The sequence below is a fragment of the Acomys minous genome, assembly GCF_964271855.1.
Source record: "Acomys minous genome assembly, chromosome: 9".
NCBI classification, from domain to species: domain Eukaryota; kingdom Metazoa; phylum Chordata; class Mammalia; order Rodentia; family Muridae; genus Acomys; species Acomys minous.
In genome coordinates this window covers 36,353,535-36,379,041 of record NC_140490.1, presented here as the reverse complement: position 1 = coordinate 36,379,041, position 25,507 = coordinate 36,353,535, and the positions used below count along the sequence as shown (strand labels likewise).

Here is a 25,507-nt window from a genome sequence, read left to right as displayed (position 1 = left end):
TGTTGGTCTGGTATGGGGCCCCTGGCTTCTGCTGCTCTATCATTACTGGAACCTCCCTGGGACTCCTTCCCGATATCCAGGTACTGGCCTGTGTCATGGAGATCCTGTAGTTTTGGATCTGTAGGACTGGGTTCTCCATGCACTCCAGCTGTTCATCGATTGTGGTAGGTGTTGTTAGGGTGGGCCAATTCAAAGCCCTGGGCCAGGCTCTCCCACTCTGACACCCTTGGGTTGGCTTACCAGCATCTCCCGCAACAAGAGTCAACTCAGGTGAGGTTCAGGACCTGCTCTCCCAAGTTTTGCAGCCAGTGGGGGATATGGCCAGTTCTCCCACTCTCATGAGCTGGGTGTCAGCTTTGCCACCTGCTATGAGTGGAGAGGGAAGGGAGGGAAGCATCTTTCCCTCCTCCCCATCTCTCTCACCACCTTCAAGTCCCAGTTTCTTAATCTGAGTAATAGCTATTAGTGTATTTAGCTTGCGGGCTTGCTATAAGAATGAACTCAAATGCCTATAAGAAGCCAGTGTGTGGCCCAGAACACATGTTGGCCACAATTCGAGCTCTCAGACATACCACGTTCGTCTAGACAATGAAACAGAAACTCCAGGCAAGGCTCAAATTGAGGATAATAATTCCAGACTCCAAGTTTTAAACTCACTGTCTCACACCCACTTGTCCAAAGGTAATCAGTCTTTAACAGAGGACAAGAAACATATGGAAAGAACCCTTGAGATCCTCAGTTAAAGCCAAGAGATTCTTTCTAGTCTTTCCAAGTAGAACAATCCTGGAAAAGTAAGGAAGAGAGAACTTTAAAAGAAATATATATCTGATTGGCCACAAGCCCCAAATGTAACAAGATGCTTAAATTGACTTAACAAAGAGCACTGTTTTTAACTGTGAAGTGATCATCATACCCTTTCAATTTGAACATTATTACGAACATATGAGACTGATGTACACAGGTCATAAAGATGTCAAAAGAGGGAATAGATTTAGCATGAAATATTAACTCAGGAAACTCCATTCCTAAGGCTATAAGCCTCTTCTTGTTACTGCCAGCGATGACGCCCTCTGAATGTGCTTGCTCAGCCTGGGAGGTGTCGCTCTGAGCAGTGCAGGACTGCCATCATTGTCTCCCATAGGCAAGCTTACAAGATCAAGGCTGCAGCTAGGAAGACACCACAGCGGCTGAGCATCCACCACTCTAGCAGAGCAGAAGGGTTCAGTTCCCAGCACCTACCTGGCAGGTCACAGCCATCAGTAACTCCACCAGAGATTCTGACACCTTCTGCTGGTCTCTGCAGGCACTGTACATGTGTGGGACACAGACATGCATTCAGGCAAAACACCACACATACAACAACCAAAAATGAGTCTTTTAAAAAGCAAAGCTGAAGGTCTTTCATGAGAGGGATGTGGGAAAGCAAGATTCAAGTCTTTCCTGGGAAACAGTGAATTCCAGACAGGGAACAAGTGTCCAGGGCACAGGTGTCCAGGGCACAGGTGTCCAGGGCACTGGTGTCTGGGGCACAAGTGTTCTTGGCACTGGTGTCTGGGGCACAAGTGTTCTTGGCACATCCTTTTTAGCTTTCCCATCAAAAGTTCCCTGCTGTGCCTGTCTTCTTACAGCATATGACTGAAGAAAGCTTACCGCATGTTGAACCTCAGAGTCTATGCATGCTGTGTGAATCCCAGGAGATGGACAGGCTGGTGCCATGAGCCCATTTTGCAAGGTGGAGCCAGAGTGCCAGAGCCCTTTAACGGTATGACCATACCACGGCATTGCATTAAAGATTAAACAAAAAGAGTGTGAGAACAGATCAGAGGGAGATAGGGAGAAAAAACAAGCTGCTGCCATTGTTTGTCATATGTCACAACAGTGTCCCACAGTGAGACATGGCTGGATTCTCTGGTGCTTCTGTTGACCGACTCTCTTCTTTCTGTAGCTATTTCAAAGATGGTGATCCCATAGTTGGCAACATGAAGAGTCACGTGGGTCTGTTCATGTTCAGGGTAGCAGTAGGACAACCTAGTGAGTCAACCTACCCATGGAGGACTCATGGAAAGCCAATGGAGGGTCAAGCACTATCACAATCTGATTGGCTGCTGTAGGGGTCACAGACAGGGCATGGCAGCCACATAGGCTAGGTGTAAAGTTTGAAAACCACTGGCCTTTTAACCTTGGATCTGTGCTTGTCCATCCTGTACAGACAGTGCCAAGGGGGTTAGCACTGGGTTGAAGTGGGCTTAAAGCTAACTCTAGTCCAGGCTGAGATGTCAAGAAGTTAAAATAGTTCCATTGAAATTCTGCCAAGAGCAGTAGGGACCCAGGCACTGAACATTGTTTAAACTCAGGTCTGGTATCCCAGGACTCGAGTGGTCTTGTAAGAGTGCAATGGATTCCCGGGACCACAAGAGGGGTTCTGAGGAGATGCTACAGAGCTGTGAGCGTTGAAGTATGAACTGGGGTTCCTCACACAGACCAGGCACCCCCAGAGCAGGTGACCAAGAGTGAAAGCAGGCATAAAGTGGAGCGGGGTGGTCAGCATGGAGCCCTACCTCAACTTGGCTTGAAGGCTGGTACTCTGTGCACCATCTGGTACCCACGTGCTCCACTCTTCCTCACAGCCCTACTCTGGGAAGAAATATGGAATACTTGATCCGAGATGACAGTGTTTGCTGGGGACAGTCAGTAATAATTTATGCCCATGTTCATGCCTCCTGCTGCTTAATGATTCCACTGTTTGAGGACGAGGTCACTGAATTTCTAAGTCAAACTGGTGCGGTTCAGTTGACTTTGAAGACGAGGAGATATGGCTCAGTGGTTAAGAGAGCTGCCTGCTCTTCCAAAGGTCCTGAGTTCAATTCCCAGCAACAACATGGTGGCTCACAGCCATCTATAATGTGATCTGATTCCTTCTTCTGGCCTACAGGTATGCATGCAGGCAGAACACTGTTTACATAATAATAAATAAATATTTTTTAAAAAAGAAGAAGACATTTAAAAGGCCAAGGAAGGTTCCAGGCCACCCAGTGAGAGGTATGAAGTATGCTCGGGGACCTGTGTGTGCATATGCCCCTGGCCCATGCACCAGGGCCTAGAGAAGATCACACAGGTGAATGGTTTTGGAGACAGTCTGAAATTATGCACGGGGAAAGACGGAGGAGGGGGATGCTTAGGTGTGAGGGCTCTGTCATGCTCCCTTCAGCCTGTGCCTCCTGGCCCCACCCTCACTTTCCAATCCATTATTACTTAATCACCCCCAGTTTAGCTCATACCCTTCCTTAATCTGTTCTGCTGTGCGAGTACCACCCTCCAAGCCTGTTGCACTGAGCATGCACAGGCCCCACGTGACTCTTCGTGTGGCCAACTATGGGCTCGCCATCCTTGAAACAGCCACAGAAAGAAGAGAGTCCGTTAGCAGACGCACCAGAGAGTCCAGCCGTGTCTGACTGTGGGACACTGCTTTTCTCCCTGTTCCCCACCGCCTTCTGTTCTCACACCCTTTTTGTTTACTCTCTAATGCAACGCCTCTCTTCTCATCTTCACTCTTATCTCCTTGGTCTTGTGTTCCCTGGGGAACTGGGACAGCTCAGCTGTGTGAGGTCCCTCCAGACACCCCTTTCAGAGGACACTTCTGGCGTTTTAAGGGATTTTCTTGGAGTCCCTTGTGTGGTTTCAGGTTTGTATTGGGGATTAGAAAGAATGAGACATGAATCACCTCTCTTCAGGAATATTTCTACAAAAGACCAATGGCTGGCTCCATTTCTCTTCTTCCTCCTTCCCAAGAACACCCCCAAAAATAAGAGTATAGGATTCCAGGTGATGGCAGGGGCTGTGTGTACTATTGTAAGGATGGGAGTGTGACTCAGCAGGCCGGTGCTGTACTCATTTCTAAGCTTAGATACATGAGGCTCTTCTCACACCCACCCCAACCAGGCCAAGGCGCCAACATCTAAATCTAGAGAACTAATTAAAAGGGCCCTGAGCTTTAGTAGAAGACTTTGGAGCTGTAGGACCCACTGGATGCCACAGCTGCCTTCATCTGCATGGTTAAGCAGGAAGGGCACGATGCTATTCATGTCAAAATTCTTCCATAATCCTGAGTTCTGAGAGCTGAGAGGGGTGCCAGTCAACAAGCCATTCTTCCCGGGACAGCAGAATCACCAAAAATCTGACCCTCTTGCTTGGACCAGATGTCCAGGAACAGTTTCTGAGGTAGGGCTGGGCTATCTTCACAGGACACTGTCAAGACCAGGCCAGGCCAGGAGGAAAGGAGTTTAAGCTGAACTTGGACTTATATCTAAGATGATGGTCTGGCTGGCCATGGCAAAGACTCCCTTGGAGATCAGTCACTCTAGGAGCCTGGCTTTTGGCTGTTACATCTGAAGGTTAGCAAGGGCTGTCAGCTCTCTCCAGGCTGCCCTGTAGCTGGGCCGTTCTAAGGATGTTCTGATGATTTTTATCCAACTCTCTCCTTGTGCTCTTGGTCTCTGGATATATAATATTATTTTTGGACAAAAAATAATAATGTAGCTAGAAAGTTGGCTCAGAAGTTAAGAGAGCTAGTTGCTCTTCCAAGAGACTTGAGTTTGATTCTCAGACCCCACATGGTATCTCACAATTCCACATACAGGGCATGTAATGCCCCCTTCTGACCTCTGAAGGCCCAGGGCACACATGTGCTGCACTGAAATATACATGGCGGCAAAACATCTATAAACTAAATAATTAAAATAAAAATGTAGTGATAGCTTCTAGGGTTTCCACTTGAGCAAGGGGTTAGTCCCAGTGAGCCAGTTTTTAACGGTATGAAGAAGAGAGAAAGACACAGAAATCCAAAGTGTGTGTGTGTGTGTGTGTGTGTGTGTGTGTGTGTGTGTGTGTGTGTGCAGTTTAATCTTTGGATAAACAGGGGACAGATCTCCAATGAAAAAGGAAAAAGATTACTCAACTGCTGCATGTTTTTAGATTTTAAATCGAGGATCACCAGTGCTTTGACCCACAGTTCTGGGGTGATTTGCCGTGGCTTGCTGCATCTGTCAAGCCTGATATTCTGAGAGTGTTCTTGTCTCCACCTTCAAAGACAAATTTAGGGCCGGAAAGAACTATATCCCTGAGTCTATGTTCAGAGATGAGCTACTTGTGCTGAAAGACCTTTATATGTTTCATGAAAGTTATTTTTGTAAATGGATTCAAGTAGACTCTAACAAGCAAATATAGCATCCTAAATGCCAGTGATCTAAATAGAAGACTCAGCAGAGGCAATGTATGACGACGGCAGAGCGTGGAGACCTTGGGAGGGGGAAGCTAAGGCAAAGTGGTCAGAGGAAATGAGGAAGAAATAAGAACAGGGAATGAGGGGGCACTTGGAAAGGCACCAGCTGGTCTCCAAGGACCCCAGCACCCAGCTGTTCTTGCTTCCCATCAGATGCAGAAAGGGCGAGTTTCTTCTCCAAAGTCAGCTCAGAATGTATTGGAGGTGAGATGACAGCCTCGATAGAGCTATGATCACATGCCTGGCGGGGTATTGGGATGAAATAACCAGGAAAGAGGAGGCGAGGTGCAGGGAGAGCCTCCCAATCTGGAGCAGCATCGGCACAACTCACAGAAGAAAGCCTTATAGGAGACTGAGTTCTGAGAAATGAAACGATACTGTCTTCCTTGGGGTTTTATTCTTGTGAACAGATGCCAGGACTGGGACAACTCTTAGAAGGGCAGCATTTCCCTGGGGCTAGCTCACAATTCAGAGGTTTAGTGCACTGTTGGAATGGCAGGGAGCATGGTAGGACTAATGGTAACATGACCCAGTGCTGGAGAGGAGCAGAGCTGCATCTGAACCCTCTGGGCAGCAGGAGATACCCATGTGCTAATGGGGGAAGGGGGCTCCACAGCAACAGGCTTCCCCTACAGCCCTTCTTCTTTTCAGGGGTGGGAGAGAGGGTAGCCATATAGTCAACCTTCCTTGCCTCCCAGAGCTCGCCATGTCTCCCCAAGGAAAGCACAAGCTATGGGTGTGGGATAGTGATACGACTGTAGACAGTGCTGGGCCAGAGAAGGGCTCAGATGTGCAGATGATGGCTTTCCCTGGCTTGCATAGCTAGTCACGTGATGTGGTGGATTTAGGAATGGAATGCAGAGAGGCAGAAATGAAAGAGTGAAAGGGAAAGCTAGTGAAATAAAAAAAACATCTGTCTTCCCTTGCCCTCTTGGTTTTTTGATAATGGCTGCCATTTTGGGTTTCCATGTGTTGGTTCCTCTCCTTTGTTCATGGTGAGTCCACTAGATCACAGACTCGGTGTTCGTTGGAAATTCCTTAATATTAAGTAGTTTGCCTTAAATACTACCCAGATGCTGCAAGCTTTGTATGCATACTGGTTGGACATCCTAATCTAAGATAAAAACCTTCTTCCTAATTTTTTATTAGTTCTTTGAGAATTTCATACAATATGTTTTAGTCATCCTCCCAGATCCATCCCTACATACTACATACAAATTGTGTGCTCTCTGTGTGTCTCGATCTCTATCTCTCTGTCTCTCTGTGTCTCTGTCTCTGTCTCTCTGTCTCTCTCTCTCTCTCTCTCTCTCTGTGTGTGTGTGTGTGTGTGTGTGTGTGTGTGTGTGTGTGTGTGGTGTATGTATGTGTGTGTGTCTTTCTCTCACTCACTTGCTCCCTCTCACTTGCTCTCACTCTGTCTCTCTCAGTATTAGACCCACCAAGCCTAATTTGAGCTGCCCATCTCCTCTTAGGTATATGGCCATTCATTGCAAGTGCATCGGACCTACTGAGGACCACACTCTTAAAGAAACTGGCTCTCCCAGCAGCTGTCAGTTGCCAGTTGCTCCTCAGCTAGAGACAGACTTCATTTCCATCTCCTCCCTTCATGCTGGAATTTTTGGCTTGTGGGAAATCCAAAACTTTTAAGTGATGACATGACATGCCAAATGGAAAATTCCATACATGGAAATTTTGTTTTGTATGCAAATTATTTAAAAGATTATACAGAATATTAGCTATTTCATAAATGTTGATGTTCAACCTCAATTAATACTTTATAGTGTAGTGTGTGTGTGTGTGTGTGTGTGTGTGTGTGTGTGTGTGTGTGTGAACTTTTCCAGTTTAGGTGTTGAGAGTTTGCTGTTTATGCCAAAGCTGTTCCCTAGGTGAGTCCCTTGCCTTGGTCCTGACCAATACTCCAAGGGAACTAACCCCCATTTAGAGCGCCCCCTAGCAGGGAGTTACAGCTTGATGTGGGCTTACAGGGTTGTTCCTTTCTAAACGCAGTGAACATACCGCAAGACCTCAAGTAATTCACCTTGTGGGTTAATTGTATTTTCCTCTCATATGCAGACACATGAGGTAGACAGCTTAGAATGAGGAAGGGTTTGATTTTGGCTCATAATAACCATTTAGAGGCTTTGGTCCATGGTCCCTTGGTCCCAAGGCTTGGAGTCTGTGGTATGCTGGTACATCATGGTGGGAAAACATGGTAAAGATAACCTGATTACCTTATGGTAGATTAAGGCACACACCTAGTGACCTTTCTTCCACTATGCCCCACCTCCTAAAGGCTCCTTTAGGCCACTGCCTCCCAGGAGCATCCCAGGTTGAAGACCAAGCTTGGGACATACAGGCCTTTGCCAGTCATTTAAGATCCAAGTTACAGTACCTAGCCAGTGGCTGCCGCAGGACAGGAAATCGTTCTGAGGACCACAGCACCTGCCTGCTCTCTTCTGGTGAGTGTTTCTGCAGAAAGAGTCATGAGAGTCTGGGCACAGATAGTCTATCAGAAAGACAAAGGATAAATATGGCACCCACATCTCAAGCATCAGTTTTAATTGGGACCTAAGGACGAAACACTGTTTTTCATGATGTACTATGAAGTTTAATGCAATGATTACACAAAGTGTTAAAAAATAAAATATAAGGGTTTTAAAATCCCACACCACACATAAGCTTTCTCCTCCTTGTTTTTCTTCCCCAGTAGTGGGTCACCCTGGTGAGTGGAGGGCTATGCCACATAGCTTTTCCATAGAAAGTGTCTAGGTGCTGCTATGGACAGAAAAACTATTTGCCAGAAGCTGAGGCCTGTTTTCAGGCATAGAAAAATCTGGGTTTGTAACATATGTCCTTTTACCGATATACTTGATCTTTGGGTACATCTAGAGAGATACAGAAAAGTGCGTTTTAGATGTAGCTCATGTCTTCAGCACAGAGCATCACACACACACACACACACACACACACACACACACATACACACACACACACACACACACACACACACACACACCACACACACACCACACACATCAGGCATTTAGTGGCTGAGTTATAAACTTAGTTCTCATGATCATCATGAGCTCTTGTACTGAGCACCATTATCTCTATGCATTCTATGTATGGATGTAGCATGGGAGGACCACAGCCAAGCCACATTGACATCGGAGTTCCCTGGAGACAGCTCCCCTGTTACAGTTGGGCTCATGTGGTCATGGCTCGGCCTCCACATCAAATTGGACTTCCCTGGCTAAAAGGAAAGGGTATTCCATTTTATTGGGGCTAGTGGTTTCCTGACAGAAGGTAGATTCTGGTTGGCTCTTCAGCATTAGCTAACGCTTGGGTTAATGGTGGCAGTTTCTGCACTCACTGCCTGTGATGTGTTTATCACAGTAAACTTGTCTGTTACCCTGAGGAGTGCATCTCACGTGGAAAAGCCTTCCGCTTTCTCCTTCTTCTTTCTATTTCCATTCTGTTAACAGTCATTGCTATCTCTTGCCCTGTAGTTACCTAGAATGCCATCTGTGATGATAAAGTTTTGTCACTGAGAGAGGAGAACCTCAATTGAGAGAATGACTCCATAAAATTGATCTGTGGGCAAGCCTGAGTGGCGTTTCTTAATGTTTGATAGGAAGGGCTCAGATTACTATGGGTGATGCCCCCCTGCCCTGGGCAGGCCGGTGGTCCTGGTTCTATAAGAAAGCAGGCTGAGCATGCTACACGGAGCAAACCAGGAAGCAACATTCTGCCATGGCCTCTTGAGCTGATGTTTCAGGATTCTGCCTGGAGTGCCCACCTTGACCTCCATGGATGATGAGCTACAAACTAAAAGATAAAATAATCAATTCTCCCCCTGAGATGCTTTTGGTCATGGTGTTTTGTCACGGCAATAGATGGCCTAACTAAGATGTCACCCTATCTGGATTATTTCCACAGCTACATTTCACATTGAAATTTGTCACCTAACCAGCACAATGCAGTAACTTTAATATAGAGAATGCCACAGGTGTGCTTCTCTGCAGCTTTGCTACCTTCCTTAGCACCATGTCCATCCCTGTGGCTTGTCACCATGAAAGGGGGCTGTGCTAAATATCATTTGGTCATTTGGGTTGGAAACCATGGTGCTCATGAAGCAAAAAGTTTAGTAACATTGAACATTTAAATATGAAGCTTAATGAAATGTTTCCTGTAGGGCATATATAGTATCTTATGGCAGTGTATACTGTAAGGGCATATATATAGCATCTTGTGGGTGTGTATACTGTAAGGGCATATATATAGCATCTTGTGGGTGTGTATACTGTAAGGGCATATATATAGCATCTTATGGCAGTGTATACTGTAAGGGCATATATATAGCATCTTGTGGGTGTGTATACTGTAGCAACATATATAGCATCTTGTGCCTGTGTATATTATAGTGACATATATAGCTTCTTAATAGAGTGTATACTGTAGGGCATATAGCATCTTATGGCAGTGTATACTGTAGGGGGCATATATCATCCTTTTGCTGTGTGATACATGAACAGAGCAGTCACCACAAACAGCCAGGTCAGGAGCTGGGCACCTTTCCACTTAAGTGCTTGGGAAGCTTCCCATCAGAGCTTATTGAATTGTTAGGGAGGAAGAGCACCAGAAGGAGAAAGCACATTGTTGCCAATTTATTTCACTTTATCTTTCTTTAAAAAGATTTTATTGTGTGTGTAAGAATGTTTGCTCAAATGTATGCTGAGTGCACATGTGTGCAGTGACCACAGAGGCCAGAAAGGGACATCAGATCCCCTAGAACTGGAGTTACCCATGGTTGTGAGCCTCAGTGTAGGTGCTGGGTCCTATGGAAGAGCAGCAAGTTCTCCTAACCACAGAGCCATCTTTCCAGCCCTTGATTTCATTTTTCATAAAATGAAGAATTCTTGTTTCCACATCCAAAAGTGATCCCTTGCCATCCTCGTAACTCTAGCTGTACACCCTGGCAGAGGAAGGCATACTGCTTCTCATCAAAACAAAGTGCAAAACAAGAGCGCAGCATTGACTCAGACCAAGAATTTTGGGTTCTGTAGACCATATACAGAGCAGAGCCCACAGCACACTGGTCAGCCCTAGAACATGGGCTATCTGAGGTAATGTGATGCCCAAGCAGCTATTGGGCCTTTTTCCTATCTCATTAGGACATCCCAGGGTCTTCCCACTCTCCATGAGCTTCCATGAAGGAACTTGGGACAGAGCCTGGCCTAGCATCTGCACTGGGAATGATCTGATCTCAATCTGAAATGGCAGCAGGGTCAGCAAGGTCAGCAGGGTCAGCGGAGTCAGCAAGATCAGCTGGGTCAGAAGGCTCAGCAGCCCAGGCCTCCGCTTGGGCCGTGATAACCTTATGAGAGGCCACAGATTTAGATGCCGAGTCATAATTGTCCAGTTCTGGTTCTCAGAGTTGCTAGGTTCCTCTGGACCGGAGTGCACTCTGAGGGGAAGCACTGGTGAGGAGACACTGCTAGACTCAGTTTGCCGTCTGTACAAATCTTTCGTGGGAGTCGTATTGAATGTGCCTCATCAGCACTTGAGTGTCAGAGGACAGCAGCGACAGCTTGTGCTGGCTTTCAACCCATGCGCCAACCTGCCTCATTCTGACAGGACAGAGATGACTTAGTTGTGAGAAGGCGTTTGTAAAGCACTACTGTTAGCAAGAAGGCTGAAGACATCCTCTCTTCGACTAATCCAACAACGGAATTTGGCCTTGAAGCCGCTACACTATGAACAGATTGTTTCTGGAACCGTGAAGAAGCAAGCATGGATAGTTAGAGAATTTACATAGCAATGGTTTTAGGATTGGCCATAATCGGTCTTAGGTGTACAGGAGATGGTAGGGTGGCCACACTGGCACCACAACTTCTCCTGGATGCCCAGGGCAGCTTCACTTCAAGGGCTGAGTTTCTCTCCTGGCAGCTAGTATTCCTCCGTTCAATGCCAGCCCCGTGGGAGCCCCAGATCATGCTTCGTGTCAGACCCCCATGCTCCTGGATGTGGTCACAGCCCACAGTCCAACCACAGGGTTCCTCTCAGGCTCTTTCTCAGGGGAAGACCTTGTCATCGTTGCTTCGCTCTCCTGTGTTCAACCTTCTACTACAGATGCCATCCATGGTGAGCAAATGGGGCCCAGCTGTTGCTTAAAGTTTACAGCTTTCATGAATTTTTAAGGAACAGATCGGGGGAGATTGCCGGAGCAGAGCAATCATGCGCAGCCATGATCTGGAGGTCCAGGAGCCCCTTCAATATTTAATGCAACCAAAAGCCTTTGGCAGGCAATCATCTCTTAATGGAGTTTGCCCTTTGGCCAGCTTGTTTATGAGGCAGTCAAATGTCTGGCTTCCAAACAAGTTATCACTCACTCGCTGAATAAATACCACGAGCTGAAAGTGGCCCCCCAGGCATCATTGGTCTTTGTTGGTCAAGTTTAGAAGGTCCCAGGTCAGCACAGCTTGTCTCCACACAGCTGTGGTTCCAGAGCAAAGCTCAGCATTGGCTTTGGTCTGAACTTGCCTCCCTGTGAGCCTCCATTAAACACAGAACAGTCTATCAGGGAACTGGATTGTAGGGCTGAGAATGTCAGGAAAGATGGGCCAAGCTGGGGGAGACGCAGTACAATCCTGGTTAGTTGAGCTGGGTTCACACCAGAGAGATCTTAGGAGAGATGCCAGGGATCGAAATCAGCCCTGGACTGGCTGACAGCTAGCACGTTCCTGAGAATAGTGGCCGCAGAGAAGAGAGGAAAGGGCACATATGAACAGAGGGGGTGGCGCTGCACTGTGGGAGAAGCCAACAGAAGCGAAGGGAACAGGCAATGGCGTCACTTCCTCTCTTTCCCAGTGTCTCTGGGAAACGGGCTGTGCATTCCTCACTAACTACTGTCACGGGTAAAGATGCTTTGTGTGTGTGTGTGTGTGTGTGTGTGTGTGTGTGTGTGTGTGTGTGTGTGTACACAAAGCAAGCAAAGACTGAAAAGGAGCCTGGGTTATCAAAATGAAGAAGAGACATGGAGTAGTCTTCAGGGCTTTTGGTCAGCAGTTTATATTTCTACTTTACCAGAAACTTCTTTAATTTCATCAAATCTTAGTTTCCAAATGGAGAGAAAGAAATTGTTTAGCCACACAGACCTTCTTATAATTTACAACCCAATGACTGCAGACTATATATATATACTACAAATTGTTTAGGTAAAAAGTAAGTTATGGAGGCTGGAGAGATGGCCCAACTGCCAGGTACATTTGTTGCTCTTGTAGAGGTCTTGAGTATGGATCCCAGCACCCACAAGGCAGCTCACAACCATCTGTAAATCCTGTCTTAGGGGGTCTGCCACCCTCTCCTGGCTTCCACAGGTACTTCATGCACACAGTACACAGTCATACGTGGAAGCAAAGCATCCAATATACATAAGGGAAAAATAAATATGTTTAAAAACTAGTTGTAGTTATTGGATATGCCATTGTGATTTTAAAGTGGTGAAAATAATTTATTCTTATTCAAAAGAGCTTTACTTTCATTATTTTTCCAGAGTTTCTTTTCTTGAAATACTTTTTCAAGGTCCAAAACATAGCTGTAATTTTTATTTTGATCAGATATTCCATGTAAATCACTATCAAAATCATGAGGTACCATGCTTTTCTTGGTGTGTTTTAAGAATGGAACCCATGTTCTCGGCTTGCTCTATTTTATTTAGTACTCGGGCCTCAGACATTGTTCTCATTAACGTGGTTGGTTTAGCCATGCTGAAGAGATTAGCAGCCTTAATAGTAAGTTCTCTATTATTCACGGTTTCACTGCCTTCTGTAGTCTCTCTCCTTTTTTTCCAGCCTTAGAAGAAGTGAGGACCCAGTGACCAGGTTAAGATCAGCACTCCCACAATTTTGAACCAAGAAATTCCCCCTAGGCCTCCTTTCTGGTGTAGTGCTCCCAACTCTGAGACAAGAGCAGCCCCACACTCTGAGGTCATTGCTCTGAGGAACAGGATTTCTTAGAGAGCCCCTACCTGCTGACCTGTGGTTCTGGTTTTATTTTAACAAGTTAAGAATCTCATTAATTAATTCTTTTTTAAAAGATTTGTTTTAATTGCGTGTGTATGTGATCACACATGCATGCCTATGTGCACATACACATGAGTGCGGTTGTCCCCCCAGAGGTCAGAGACATCAGTGCCTCTGGATCTGGGTCACAGGCAGCAACGTGGGTGCTGAGAACTGACTTATGTCTCATGCAAGAGCAGTATGAGTTCTTAACCACTGAGCAATCTCTCCAACCCAACCACTCCACTTCCTCCCCCTCCTCCTTTTTCTTCTTCTTTGTATCAAGCAACAAATAAAAGAGACTTTTCCTGCATCTACTGTAAGGGTCTGTTTGGTCTCATTTAAAGAGAAGGCACTGTAGGTGGGGCAGAGAGTGGCAAATACCAATCCTCTTAAACAGCATACTGTGAAGGTTTCTGCAAAAGCAGCACCACTTGCAAAAAAACCAAACAAACAAAAAAACCAAAACACCCTTTGCTCACCACCAACCCCATCAGCTAGACACAGTCCAACGGTATTCACTGTGCTTCCCCCGGGAAGGTACTGCCTTAGCAGATGGCACCATCTGATGTGTTCTCATAGCATCACAAGGGCATCCAACAGCCAAGGAGCCAGGCAAAGGGGGCTTCCTCAAAGCCATGGAGCACAGACCTGCCTTTAAAGGAACCTGGATTGCAGGGAGATCCAACCTTGCAAGAAGCATGACTGGGTTTTCCCCAGGGGAGGATCCATGACTCAGCTTTCTGGCTGTACATAGAACATATGTTGGACCATTGAGAAACCCATGAGGAGAAAGTCAGATCAGATTGTATGTGGCTGTGAGCAAGCAAGCCGGTGTCTTCTCCAGAGATTAGCTGTCAGACACACTGGAGAAGTGAGAGGGGGGATGACATACTCCCTAGGAATACATGATTAGCAATGCAAAGCAGTGGTGTGGAGTCACAGAACCTTAGCATGTTACACTGGGCATAGCCCCGGGACACCCTAACCCTATGTATTTAGCCAAGCAGAACACCAGGAACCAGCCCAGGATGGTTGTTCGTGACACACCAGGAACTAGAAATGGTTTCTAAATCACAGGCCTCAGTGAGCCCTGCTGCTAGATGGATTTCCATGTCCCCATTTGTTCCATCATCCTGCCAAAGTGAAGACTCAGCTTGCCCCAACCTGGCTCTTGGAGCATCCCCCAGCACCACTGGCCAGAGGGCAAGCAGGGGCAAAAACTCCCAGGGTCATACTTGGGAATTGCATTCAATCTCACAAATATTTAAGTGAGGATGTGAGGGATGGTTGCCAAGCAGTACAGCACAGAACAAACGTCTCCTTGTACTCTGTTGCGAGTAGAGTGTAGTTCTATATGGCCTGAAAGCCATAGAGTGTCTATAACAAAAGTGTGACAGTAATTTGCTACCACTGTGACTGTTCCTTTAATGGGTCTATTCTTATGGCAAGCCTGAAAATCCTGAGGAAATAGCCACAAAGGGCTGTGTAGATTTGTTCTAAATGGGCCTAAACTTGCGAATCCTGATGAACTCTTGCTAGATTATCCCATCACTCATACATTTGAAAAGAGAAGAAAGAAAGCATTCTTTACAAAACATATGTGAAATCCCCCAAAGAAATCCTGGAAAGAAATAAAGAAAAAAAAAAGAGAGAAAAAAAAATCTGTCCCAGAGATCTCAAGCAGAAAATAAATGACCTGATGGGAAAATGTGTAAATCAAGACACGAGTGTCAGGAAACAAGAGCTTTTTTTTTTCCTTTGGCCACTAGCAAATCGAAACAGTCTCTGGTCCACTTGGGGCTGTAATCAATGTAGCTGTGAGCTCACCGCCTGCTGAAGCATATGGGGATCCCGTGTGTTGATTCCTCCCGCAATGGATACAGAATGCCTGATGCCTTATTCAAGGAAGAGACCAACAACACATCAGCAAAGAGCCAATGCCTCAGGAGCACTTAGGCATTGAGATTGTAAAGGGATTAGACAAATGTATGCTTGGGGGCGTACTCATCCTTAGCCACAATTCACCCAGGGCACAGACCAGTGTCACTACTGGTCAATATTATCTATGTTGGAAATCGTCAAGAGTGCATTTAGAGTCCAGAGTCTCTGATCACAGATTGGTGGGGAACACAGCACACTGCTTGGATACTCAAGCAGAAAGGAAAGCTTGGCGTCTTCAGAGGATAGTACACCCCAAAGTTTACAGGCATCTGGTTCTAGAAGTTGTCTATTCCACAAATATATACTCATTGCTTTAATAAACTAGAAAAGTTAAATTATTCTCATTTGAACATGCTTGAATATGCTCTACAATTTGAGCCTCCAAGAAGGGCCAAGCTTCAGGCTGATAATGTGTGGCCCAAGAACCCGGAGGCAGCTTGTACTCTTAGGAGACAGTGTAAATCTCGCTTTAACCCCTGGAGATTTGGGTTTTGTAAGAAGGAGTAACAAGGACAAGACACGCAATGGAACCAGCTGTACTCTTGCCACTTGCCAGAATAAACTATGGGATAGGAATGCTTTGAAAAGTTGCAATAGATAAGGCAAGAATAAGGACTGGAATGGTTGTGCTTTGTGTGTGTGTGTGTGTGTGTGTGTGTGTGTGTGTGTGTGTGTGTGTGTGTGTGTGTGTGTGTGTGAGCCATCCTAGAGCTGTACTGTATTTAGGAGCTTAGTAGGTCCGCAGTGAATGTGTCCTGTGTGGATAAAGAGAGTCAGTGGGGACAGCAAGACCTTAGACTTGTCTGTCCCATGTTCAAGGTGTTACCTTGGGCAAATGCTAACTGGCAATGCAATCTCATTGTCTGCAGGTCAGTGAAGCACTGTGTAAATTCATGAAAGCAGGTGGTGGAGGGGAAGATGGCTGTAAACTGTGGAGAGTTTTCCCAGTGCTCCCTCGGGGAGCATCAAGGAGACAGCACTGCCACAGGATGTGGGGAAGTTCTGGGAAATGCATGTGCCAGTTTTCTCACACCTTTCTGGAAAATGGCCAGAGGGGATGTATACCTGACTTGGGTACAGTCAGAGCCAGCCTCTGCTATCCATGGAGCCATCTTCGCTTTGCGTGGTATCCTTTGCCTGGGGCATCCTTTACCCTTGGCCACAAGTCCATGTGAGCAATGGAAAATGTTAGGCCCTCCCTATACTTTAGCAGATTCTCTTTGTCAGTGTTCTGAGAATGGAGAGGAAGGTTTAACTGGATGGGTATTTGTGGGGCCAAGGTACCATGGAACAGGGAAGAGCCAGCCTGGAGCAAGAGGGAGGTCAAGGTGTGTCCAATCCCAGAAATCTCTTCCCAGGCGTCTTCAGGCTGTAGGGTGCCAGTGTGTCCTATGGCCTTGGTAGTGCCAGAGCATTGCCAGGATGAAAAATGAGAGCCTTATGCCACACGCCTACTGCACAGGAATCAGATCATGTTTTGAAAACCAGACAACCTGAAATGACATTTTTTTTCCCTTCATGACGTAGAAAACCACACACAAGTCTACTGTGTCAATTTAGTCTCCATGACTACACCAATGCTGTCTCCTGATGCTGCCAAGGCTTGTGTTTTCACTAAACTGGGTATTTTTCTTTTAAAAATGCATTGAATTGTTGCTGTTAATAATCTAGGTGGCATCACTCGAGCATAGAGGAGCATCTAAAGCTCTGAGTCCAAAGCGTAGCTCATGCCCTTTGGCTGGTTGTCAATAAAATGGGAACAGTACCTTCCGTCTTGGGTGCTACTCACTAGGCAGGGATGCAGAGCACTTTGCTTGTTATCTTGGTCAAAATGATCATGTTTCTTAATAGACGGGTCAGTCCTCCCGACAGAAAGTACACGAGTGCTTTTGTAAATCCAAGGTGGCCCTCTTCTCTCCGCTGCCCTCTGACTCCATTACCTGAGGTGATGGAGAAAACATATGCTCCTGGAAAAAAATCATCTCTCCAACAGCAACTTTCCGCACTTGTGCCGGATGACTGATGCTCCTTGTTCATGCCCTCTCCGCCAGGTCGGTGGCCACACCATGTTGCCCATCCGCTGGATGCCACCAGAGAGCATCATGTACAGGAAATTCACCACTGAGAGTGACGTCTGGAGCCTGGGAGTGGTGTTGTGGGAGATCTTCACCTATGGCAAGCAGCCCTGGTATCAGCTGTCAAACAACGAGGTATGCAAAGGTTGTGGGGAGATCCTGCCTGCCGCCCCTACCGCCACTGCCGCCACCACCACCAGAGCTGAAATTTAAGATGCAGCCATGGTCTGAGGGCTCCTGAGCTGGAAACCAGGATATATAGAATATATAAGCTATATGTGGCTTTGCTTGAGTCGGCAGCTTTTCCCAGAGAGCCTGCTGTGTCTCAGAATCTCACAGCCTCGCTTTACTGATTTTTTGGGGGAAAAGAGGCGCTGCTGTTGGCTGACCCAACCTTGCATCCTCTAATGACAGAGTTGAGGAATAGTTTTTTACACCTAATCCAACATATTAGGAGCAGCCTTAGCCCTCGCTCTGGGAAGGGCTTTAGCCACCCGTGCCCCTTGGTCTGGAAAGGGTCCATGCACTGTTCCTGGGAAGCTACAATGCACTTCCCCTTTTCAGATTTTGTTAGAACATTTGATGCATTTGTTTGTCTATCCTAAATCCTTTGCAAATAGTTACCTGTTGAAATCCATGGGAACTGGTACCAAGAATGCCCCTAGAGACCAAAATATAGAACACTCAAATTCCTAATACAGAATAATGTAGTTTTTGCAAGTGACCTGGGTGTCTCCTTTGCTGTGGGTTGTCTCCAGCCTTGCCTACAGTGACAGTTCACACAAATACATTGCGAATAGCGATCGTGCAGTGTATGTAGGGAGTAATGACAAGAAAGAAGTCTGCATGGGCTTGGTATGGTTGCCGTTTCCCCATACATTTTCAATCGGCTGTTGTTTGGGTGCAAGCAGGAACCCATGGGTGCAGGGAGCCAGCAGCGTGTCTGTGCTGAGGTGCTGCACCTCAGTCAGACGACTCCCGTGTCTCTCACATCCATGACTGTCTTTTAATTCAGCTCTGATATCAGGGAACCTAATGAGTTCTGCTGCAAGGGGGTCCCTGTCAGTCAGAACCTTACACAAAGCTAATTCAGGTTCCATCCCCAGATAGTATAACCCGAAACACATAAGACTTTCTGCGTGGAATTTAGATAACGCTTTTTGAATAAACTGTGCCTTTACCAGTTTTGTGACGTCATGGTGGCTCTCTTCCTTGTGAGAAACCTGTGAAAGAGCTTCCTTTGAGGCTGAGGCAAGAGGACCCTGAGTTCAAGGCCAACCTGGGCTACATAGCAGGTCCTAAGAATTCCCCCCAGTCTCTCTCACTGGAAATCCTTGGGGGGAAGATTGGCGTGGGGGTTCAGAGGAAAGTGGTGTGCTAGAGTGACCATGCAGGCACATGGACACACATGCCAATTGTCCTGAGCCAATCGGAGCACACTGTACATGTATAAACCCAAGTTTGCATGCTGCTTTCCAGAAATAAGCACAGTGATTTGGCTTGACTTTTTAAGAAGTTAAAGAAAGGAGAGGCCCTTCCTTGCTCTTCCTGCACTGACATTTCTACATGCTTGGCGCTTCGCTTCTCCTGCTAACCCTGCCTCTGGTCTCCTCTCCAGGTGATAGAATGCATCACCCAGGGCCGAGTCCTGCAGCGGCCTCGCACTTGCCCCCAGGAGGTGTACGAGCTAATGTTGGGATGCTGGCAGCGGGAGCCACACATGAGAAAGAACATCAAAGGCATTCATACCCTCCTGCAGAACTTGGCCAAGGCATCTCCGGTCTACCTGGACATCCTAGGCTAGGACCCTTCTCCCCAGATCGTCCCTCCCAATGCATTCCTCAGACTGGCCGACACGATGAACCTCCTAACTGCCGCTGATGTCGCAACCTTGCTGTCTGTCGCTCTGACAGGACAAGGAGCAGCTTTCGGAGGGCAGGGGGGAGCAGTGCGCACTTCTCCATCCACAGACAGTATTAACTCGCTTTTGGCATTGTCTCTTTCTCTCTTTCCATCTTCTCTGGTTTGTTTCTTTCTTTTGCCTTTTCTCCTTTTTTTTTTTTTTTTTTTTTTTTGGTCTTCCCAGCTTCACAGTCCTCAGCCTCCTCCTTGATCAATCTGGCTTCTGTATTCCTGTTAACTGTACATAGACAAAGGCCTTAACAAACGTAATTTGTTATATCAGCAGACACTCCAGTTTGCCCACCACAACTAACAATGCCTTGTTGTATTCCTGCCTTTGGTGTGGATGAAAAAAAGGGAAATCAAACATCTGACTTAAATCGTCACTTCCGATGTACAGACATGGGGCGTTTCCATGGATTCACTTCTATTTATTTATTTATTTATTTATTTATTTATTTATTGCTATTCTTATTGTTTTCTGATGGCTTTAGCCTGAGTGTGAGAAGGAAAAGCTGTGTACAATCTGGGAACACTTTATCTGTGGGAAATAAAAACCAGAGAGAGAAAGAAGTACTACATTAAACCGCAGCATGAGCGAACCAGAGACAAGCAATGGGGTCAGCTGGGGTCAGCCCTGCTTAGGAAAACCCAGAAACCCTTGACTGGGAGAAACATGTTTGGCTCAATCCCCTGAGGACCGTTCTGAGGAGGAAGGAGGACGTTGAACTCTGCATCATGGACAGAGCTTCCAGTCAGTCACAGATACTGGCCTGCAACGGAAAGAAAAGATGGCTTCCATGGGACCCAGACAGCACATCACACAGACACTGTGGTCGGGCATGGTAGTAGGGGTGATGTGTTTCCTCCAGTGTTATCTACCAAGCTTTTGTCAAGTTCAATCAAAAAGGAGTAGACTCTCACTCAGATATTATTCCAGGGTCAGTTGGAAAAAATCTGAGTCCTTGCTAAAGACAGGAGACATTCTCCATTTGGAGGCAAATTTCTCTTATCCTGAACTTTCTCTACAGCAATTCCCTCCAGCCCCAACCCTCCACTCTCACCTGTCTTTTAACTGTGCGAACAAAATTGTGCATGGTCTTCGTCAACTAATACCTATGTGCAGAAACTACTGTTCCAGCTATGGTGGCCAGTAGGCAGCGTAGCTCCAGGAAAGGTCTAACTCATGTGGCTTAGGGAAAGTAACCAGACAGCAGCCTAAAGCATTCTACAGTTGGCAATGGGTTTATGGGACAGGTGTGCTGACGGCTGGAGGTTTTCACCCACCTCAAACCCGCTGGACAACAGGACAGACACACTTCATCCCGGAGAGAAAGGAGTGCTCTCTTGGGACACCCCCTGAGCTCACCCTCAGTGTGTGTGCGTGCGCAGGTCAAGTCTCCTGCTTTGGGCTGTTTGGGAGGGTGGTTTTGTCCAATGTAACTCACTGTCAGTATGCTGTTTTGTTATCTGTACTCCATTAAAAAGTTAAAGCAGAAAATAAAAATTGACACTGTATGGCTAATGGGAGGTGGTGCCCAGCCTGAGCCTGGAGATGTGCATCTGGGCATGGTCGTTGGTTTTACTAAAAGAGAGGGTAGATTTATGTAGAAATTTACAGTTCTTTGGGTGGTCAGGTAGACTGAGGGCAAACAGTGTTTCCGTTTCTCTGTCCCCTCCGTGAGGGGAAGTTTGATAAACTTGACATCTTTATAACTTGAGCCGGATTGAAAGGGATGACGTAATTCACCTTAGAGCATTTCATTTGGTATTTACTTCTGAAGGTGCAAGAGCTCTGGGTAGGCTTCATTCATGCCCATTAATTTCTGGAGCACTGTGTTTTCTAGTACAAACTTTGAAAGCCGGCTCTCAAAATAAAAATAAATAAATACATAAATTTTAAAAAACTCTGTGTCAATTAACAGAACAGGAGGCCATCCAGTGGGGTCCACTCCAGTCAGGAGCTGCCTGAGGCAGATGCTCTGGTACTTTCTGTTGCAGTGGCTCATGAGAAATAGGAGGTATTTATCCTTTTTTTTCTGTTCATTAAAACAAACCCCTCCAGAATCCCTATAATAATATAATGAAAGCCATATCTCTGTGATATATACAGTCTAGTATATGTCATTAAAGGACCCATGGTACTGTCAAAACACTGTGGAGCTGCGAGGTGGCAGTGAAGCAAGGGCAGGTCTGGGCATGCTTTTCCAGATTCCATCAGCCATGACCTAGGAACTTGCAGAGGTCTGTTAACCGAGTCTGACCAGTTGCCCTGGGAGAAAAAGATGCAAGTTGCTTAGCAGAGAGCAAAAGAGATGGTGCTATAGGAGGCTGAGGTAAAAGAGGCTGCACAGGTTTATATCAAAGGTCTATAATGAAAACATGGGAGCATTCCATTCCAATTTTGTGTTTCCCTCAGCAGGAAAAAAAGCAGAGAGAGAAAGAGAGAGAGAGAGAGAGAGAGAGAGAGAGAGAGAGAGAGAGAGAGAGAGAGAGAGAGAGAGGAAAATTCCTTATAATTTTTGACAAGTCCCTGGAGGTCTTAAAATGAAAGTGTCTATGCAAGTGCAAATTTTTATAGTTATTTATACCTATTATTGTTGTTATTAATTATTCTTATTCTTATTAGTCCCTCTGCTGTCTCAAGAATATGTGCCGATTTCAGAGCACTAAAGAGCATTTGATTGCTTTTATAGTAGTTGGATGAGCCAAGGGCATCTTAAGATATCGTCATCCCCTTTCTTGCAGTATGCTAATTTTTAGAAAAGAAACACTCTTGTTCTAAAATGTACCCCTCTCCAAATAGGACAAAAATGGCGTTAGCAAACCAAGCTCTCGACCCTGAACCCAGCCTGACCTCCATTCCAGTTCTTAACTGCTTGATGGATTCTGAGCACTTTTTTGCATGTGTTGGCAAATTATTCATATTTTGTGTGTGTGTGTGTGTGTGTGTGTGTGTGTGTGTGTGTGTGTGTGTGTACAGAGATTCAGAAGCTCAGAGGGCAAACATGGGCTTCGCCTACATCTACCCACTAGACATGCAAACATCCAAGCATGACATCCGGGAAAGAAACCATGGTAGCATGTCTGTGAGGCCAGATGGGAGGCTGGAACCACAGGAAGCATGCAGTGCAAGCAGATGAGATGTTACATCATGTGCCTCTGCTCCTGGCTTCTGCTGACTCCCGTGCCGATGTCACCATCAACCCCATTTAGTAAACGCTTCTAACACTGCTATCAAGAGTTCTATAGGAACTCACGCTCACATCAGCTCCGCTTGTGGTGTTTTCATGTACTTATATATATATATAATATATGTTATAAACACTTGATTTATACATATACAAATGCACAAATGTAGTGTGTTTGTGTGTTTATGTATAAACATATAGGCACATGGTAATAGAAAAATTATAAGTAGGGTGCAATATGAATAATTTGCTTAAAATTTGCTAAATAACCAAAACTTTCCAATGTTGTGTGGCAGCTTGTATTTCCATTCCCTATGTGGATAAGGACTGCGCCACACTTTCAACTCTGTGCAGTTCTTGGATTGGAAGATGTGCTGAAAGTCACATTTTCCCTGAAACAACTGACTGAAAGCCATCCTCTACATTGAGTCTGTTCTTTGGCTCTTGGCAAAGGAAAACTGTAGACAAATGGCCTCCTTATGTACCAGTCCTGGGAGGGAGAATTTGAGTTTTTATTTGCACATTTGTATTGGGCTCAGACTAAGCATCTAGATGCAAGCTGCACTGTTGTTGGGAGGCAAGTGTCTTGAAGGCTGATGACAAAACATCCAAATCCATGAGGAGACGGGCAGCTTGAAGTCACTCCTCCTCATCCACATGCCAAGCCGGAGCCATGGTGTGGAGTGATGGCCTTCTCAAGGACTAGGCAGTGGGGTCCCTGGTCAAGGGCAGACTTTTCTTAAGCCTCTCCTTTTGCAAATGGGACTGCCAGCAATACCCGGCATTAAGTCATGTCTAATTTCTAAAATGGCAGCGCTGACCCAGGTACCCTCATGGCTCTGCTTCCCCATCCCTTCCCCCCATCAGAGGGCTTCTATTTCCAAACTTAACCTTCAGTTTGGCCCTGTATCATGGTTGAAGGAAATCCCATGAGAAGAACGGCTAATGACCCAAATCCCCAGATGTCCACGTTTGCAGTCAAAGCCAGTTCTTCACGGCGTATAGCTGGAATGTGGAGACTCAGGTCGTGACAGTTCGCACGTGAGTTACAAGTGTCATTGTAAAGAGCTGGGTGGGAGGGGTCATAGCTAAAACAGTAGTAGTGCAGGAAGGCGTAGTTTCCTGTTGCCAGGGACTCAACCACTGCTGCTAAAGTCCAAGGGTCTCGACTATTGTTAGCTGTTGCAGCCTGCTCTTCTTTCTCTTTGCCTTTGTTTATTTGTGTGTTTATTTTTGTCCATTCATCACAAACATGAAGCAAAAAAAAAAATTTTACATACATGTAAATGTGTTGCAAGTAAAACACTGTGAATCTCACAACCACCTCCAAGCAACTATGCTGCCATCTCGCCGTGCGTCTCAGGAGATGAGATGGGAAAGATGGGGATGCCATTTTGTAGCCTACGCGTTCTGGGCCAGGTCCATGTTTATTTTATTTCTTTGGTCTGAGAGTTAGCAAAAACGATCCCGACTGGAGACTGATGGAATGTTCACTATGCTAGGCGAAGTATCATAAGTTCCTCATAGCTATATGTTTGAGCAAGAAGGAAAGAACATGGAAGACGGAGAAACAAAATTTGGTGGTGAAGTCTCTATCTTATAGCTCGTATAGCTTACTGTTGCTTAAAATGTACACAACAGCTGGAAATATTTTCAATACAAGGTATTTGAATTAAATGTGAATTTTAAATATGTACTCCCTTAAGGAATGAACATATTATGGTGAAATATTTCTCCCCAGGTTCCTTATACATCTGCCTAGAGATGTGGATGCGTACATTTGCTTAAGCATCCGACAGATGTTTGTATATACCCGGGCCATACACACATTCATTTCAACGTCTCTCTGCGGATGTATTTCCCCTTCAACGGTGACCTGGTATTCAGAACTCTATCTTTTCAGTTGGTTTATTTCCCTTTTAATGTGATGTCTCTGTGACGATTCTTACTGGTTCTTACTTGTTTTTGCAATCTGTTTTGAGGTCCAGTGCTTTACTGAGACTCACTGCATCTTGGCTGATTTCAAAGTGACACCTGAATACAGTGTTAAAAAAAAAAAGTTTGTTTGTAAATCATGTGACCAGCTTCTCTCAACCTGACATGGAATGTCTCTTGTACTACGGTGTATTTAATAAAAACGATGTCTTACAATAAATAACGTCCTCCACAGGAGGGGCTAGGAGTGACAATGTTTACTTTTTAAAGTTATATAGAATATCTGCAAGGCATGGCACACTTTTTAAAAATGTGTGCATCTTCAGATAAAGACACGGGTTGCCTGCAGTGTTCATTGATTGCATGAAGGCAGCGAGTGCAAGTGGCCTCTGAGAGGGAGATCTGAACTTTTCACTTATACCGTATATACCCAGAAAGCTGCTGCCTATTACTTCACACCCTGACATCGTATAACATTTCCATCTCCACTGTGCAGCACGGGATTCTGCAGCCACATGTGGCTAACAGGTCTTCAACTGTGGCTAGAACAGAAAACAGAACTTATTTAATTTCAATTTATTTACACTTAAACAGTCGTGGTAGGCTAGCGGCAACTACACTGAACTGAACAGAAAGAGAAGATAAATCTATATAAGCCTAAAGAATAGGTGCAAACAATCTTCTGTGTGTTGTCGCAACCTAAAGTTGGGGTGTCCCTGGGAAACTGGGTGACCAGAAGTGGAAGTGTTCCCTAGGGCTTCACAGTCACCCTTTTCAGTGTCTGGCCTCTTCTCCTGGCACTCTAGGAGGCATGCGAATGGCTCGCCTGCCATAGGTTCCAGAAGAAGGAGTTTAGCTGTGGGTACCTGACACTGAACACCCTTAAACGTCGTCTATTGCATCCTCCCCCTCAGCCAGAGGACGCTAGTTTCTGTAGGTTAACGAAATACTGCTGAATTAAAACTGAGTAAAGACTTGTGAAGTTCAGAGCTGCATACGGATCAAACTTTCAAACAGGATTATGTATCTCACCCAAGGAACGTGGATTAAGTAAGAAAATGTAGTCACTGATACCTTGATCGGCCATAATTCGGCATGGAAGTCCTAACTACACTGTAC

General features: G+C 45.8%; 1 protein-coding gene across 3 annotated transcripts in view; it reads left to right on the top strand.

Moving 5' to 3' along the window:
• Nucleotides 1-24,635, top strand: part of NTRK2 (neurotrophic receptor tyrosine kinase 2) — a 324,099-nt gene extending 299,464 nt beyond the window's left edge. For all 3 annotated transcript variants that reach the window (XM_084794542.1, XM_084794543.1, XM_084794541.1), the window contains exons 17-18: nucleotides 17,337-17,495; nucleotides 18,979-24,635. In XM_084794542.1, coding sequence (XP_084650668.1) covers nucleotides 17,337-17,495; nucleotides 18,979-19,164 — 345 coding nt within the window. In that variant the 3' untranslated portion in view covers nucleotides 19,165-24,635. The remainder of the gene's footprint in view (nucleotides 1-17,336; nucleotides 17,496-18,978) is intronic.
• The last annotated feature ends 872 nt before the right edge of the window (nucleotides 24,636-25,507 follow it).